Source organism: Sturnira hondurensis, unplaced genomic scaffold (assembly GCF_014824575.4).
Source record: "Sturnira hondurensis isolate 20B ecotype Veracruz unplaced genomic scaffold, ASM1482457v3 Scaffold0010634, whole genome shotgun sequence".
In the NCBI taxonomy this organism is placed as follows: Eukaryota; Metazoa; Chordata; class Mammalia; order Chiroptera; family Phyllostomidae; genus Sturnira; species Sturnira hondurensis.
This window is the reverse complement of record NW_028083265.1, coordinates 1-1,139: the sequence shown is the minus strand read 5'-3', so window position 1 is coordinate 1,139 and position 1,139 is coordinate 1. Positions and strand designations below refer to the sequence as shown.

The 1,139-nt window shown below is 63.3% G+C and overlaps 1 protein-coding gene across 1 annotated transcript; it reads left to right on the top strand.

Moving 5' to 3' along the window:
• Positions 1-472: 472 nt before the first annotated feature.
• On the top strand, positions 473-1,125 carry LOC118996059 (class I histocompatibility antigen, Gogo-A*0101 alpha chain-like; the record flags this gene model as incomplete). Its single annotated transcript, XM_037059278.1, has 2 exons — positions 473-580; positions 802-1,125. Coding segments are annotated over exons 1-2 (394 nt in total), but the record flags the coding sequence as incomplete, so codon positions are not given.
• Between the last annotated feature and the right edge of the window lie 14 nt (positions 1,126-1,139).

Here is a 1,139-nt window from a genome sequence, read left to right as displayed (position 1 = left end):
CTCTAAATATTTTTCAAAGTATTTTTCCTTATGGTAACATTGATACCTATTACACTTCCAGACAGCTGCTTTGGCCATCCCTCCTACTTTGTAAGGCAGTACAGAGATCCTGAAAACGAAATGTGTGAGACGCGATGAATACAACAGCCCGTGGGCCGGGACTCAGGGAGACAGAGGGACAGACGCTTCTCCGGGGAGGGGGGTGCTCAGCGCAAAGTCCCGGGTCCCCAAACCCGGCTGCAGGGTCTTAGCAAGAGATCTACGGGACCAGGATGGGGGGAGGAGGGTACTCACAGGATTGAGGGCTCCCCTTCTCCTCCGGGTTTCGCTCCTCCCTCTTACAACCTATCGCAGGTCCTACCTTCTGGATACACATGACGCTTCTGCGGTTTTCACTGCCATTGGAGGTCCGAACACCGCAGTAGCCAATCAGCGTCACCGTGGTTCTGTGTACGAAACAGAACCACGCGGCCAACGGGAAGTCATTCTCCCCAGACGCTCGGGGCGGCTATGGGGCCCCACCCGAGGCTCCTGCTGCTCTCGGGGGCCCTGGCCCTGGCCCTGACCGAGACCTGGGCGGGTGAGTACGGGGCAGGAGCCAGGGGACCCGGTGCGGACGCAGGACCGGGAAAAGCGCGCCTCCAGCACCCGCGGCTCAGACCGCGGACCCCCAACTCCCGCGTCGCCCCCCCTTCCCCCCGCCCCTTCCTGTCCTCGCCCGCCCTCCCTCCTTGCCCCGCACTCCTGCCCTTAACTGCCCGACCTCCAAGGACCCAGGACGAGTGTCCTTCCCGCCCCCAGGGCCCCACAGGCTCACCGTGTTCAGCACCGCCGTGTCCGGACCCGGCCGCGCGAACTCCCGGTACGTCGTCGTCGGCTACGCGGACGACACGGAGATCGCGCGGTTCGACAGCGACGCCCAGAGGCCGAGGCTGGAGCCGCGGGTGCCGTGGATGGAGCAGCGGTGGGTGGAGCAGGAGCACCCACATTTTTGGGACGACTACACACGGGACGTCAACAACTACGAACAGATGTATGGAAGGAACGTGGACAACCTGCGCACCTACTACAACCAGAGCGAGGACGGTGAGCCACGTGCGCCCGGGTACCCACAGAAAGGCTGCAGTCCCCCCCCCCCC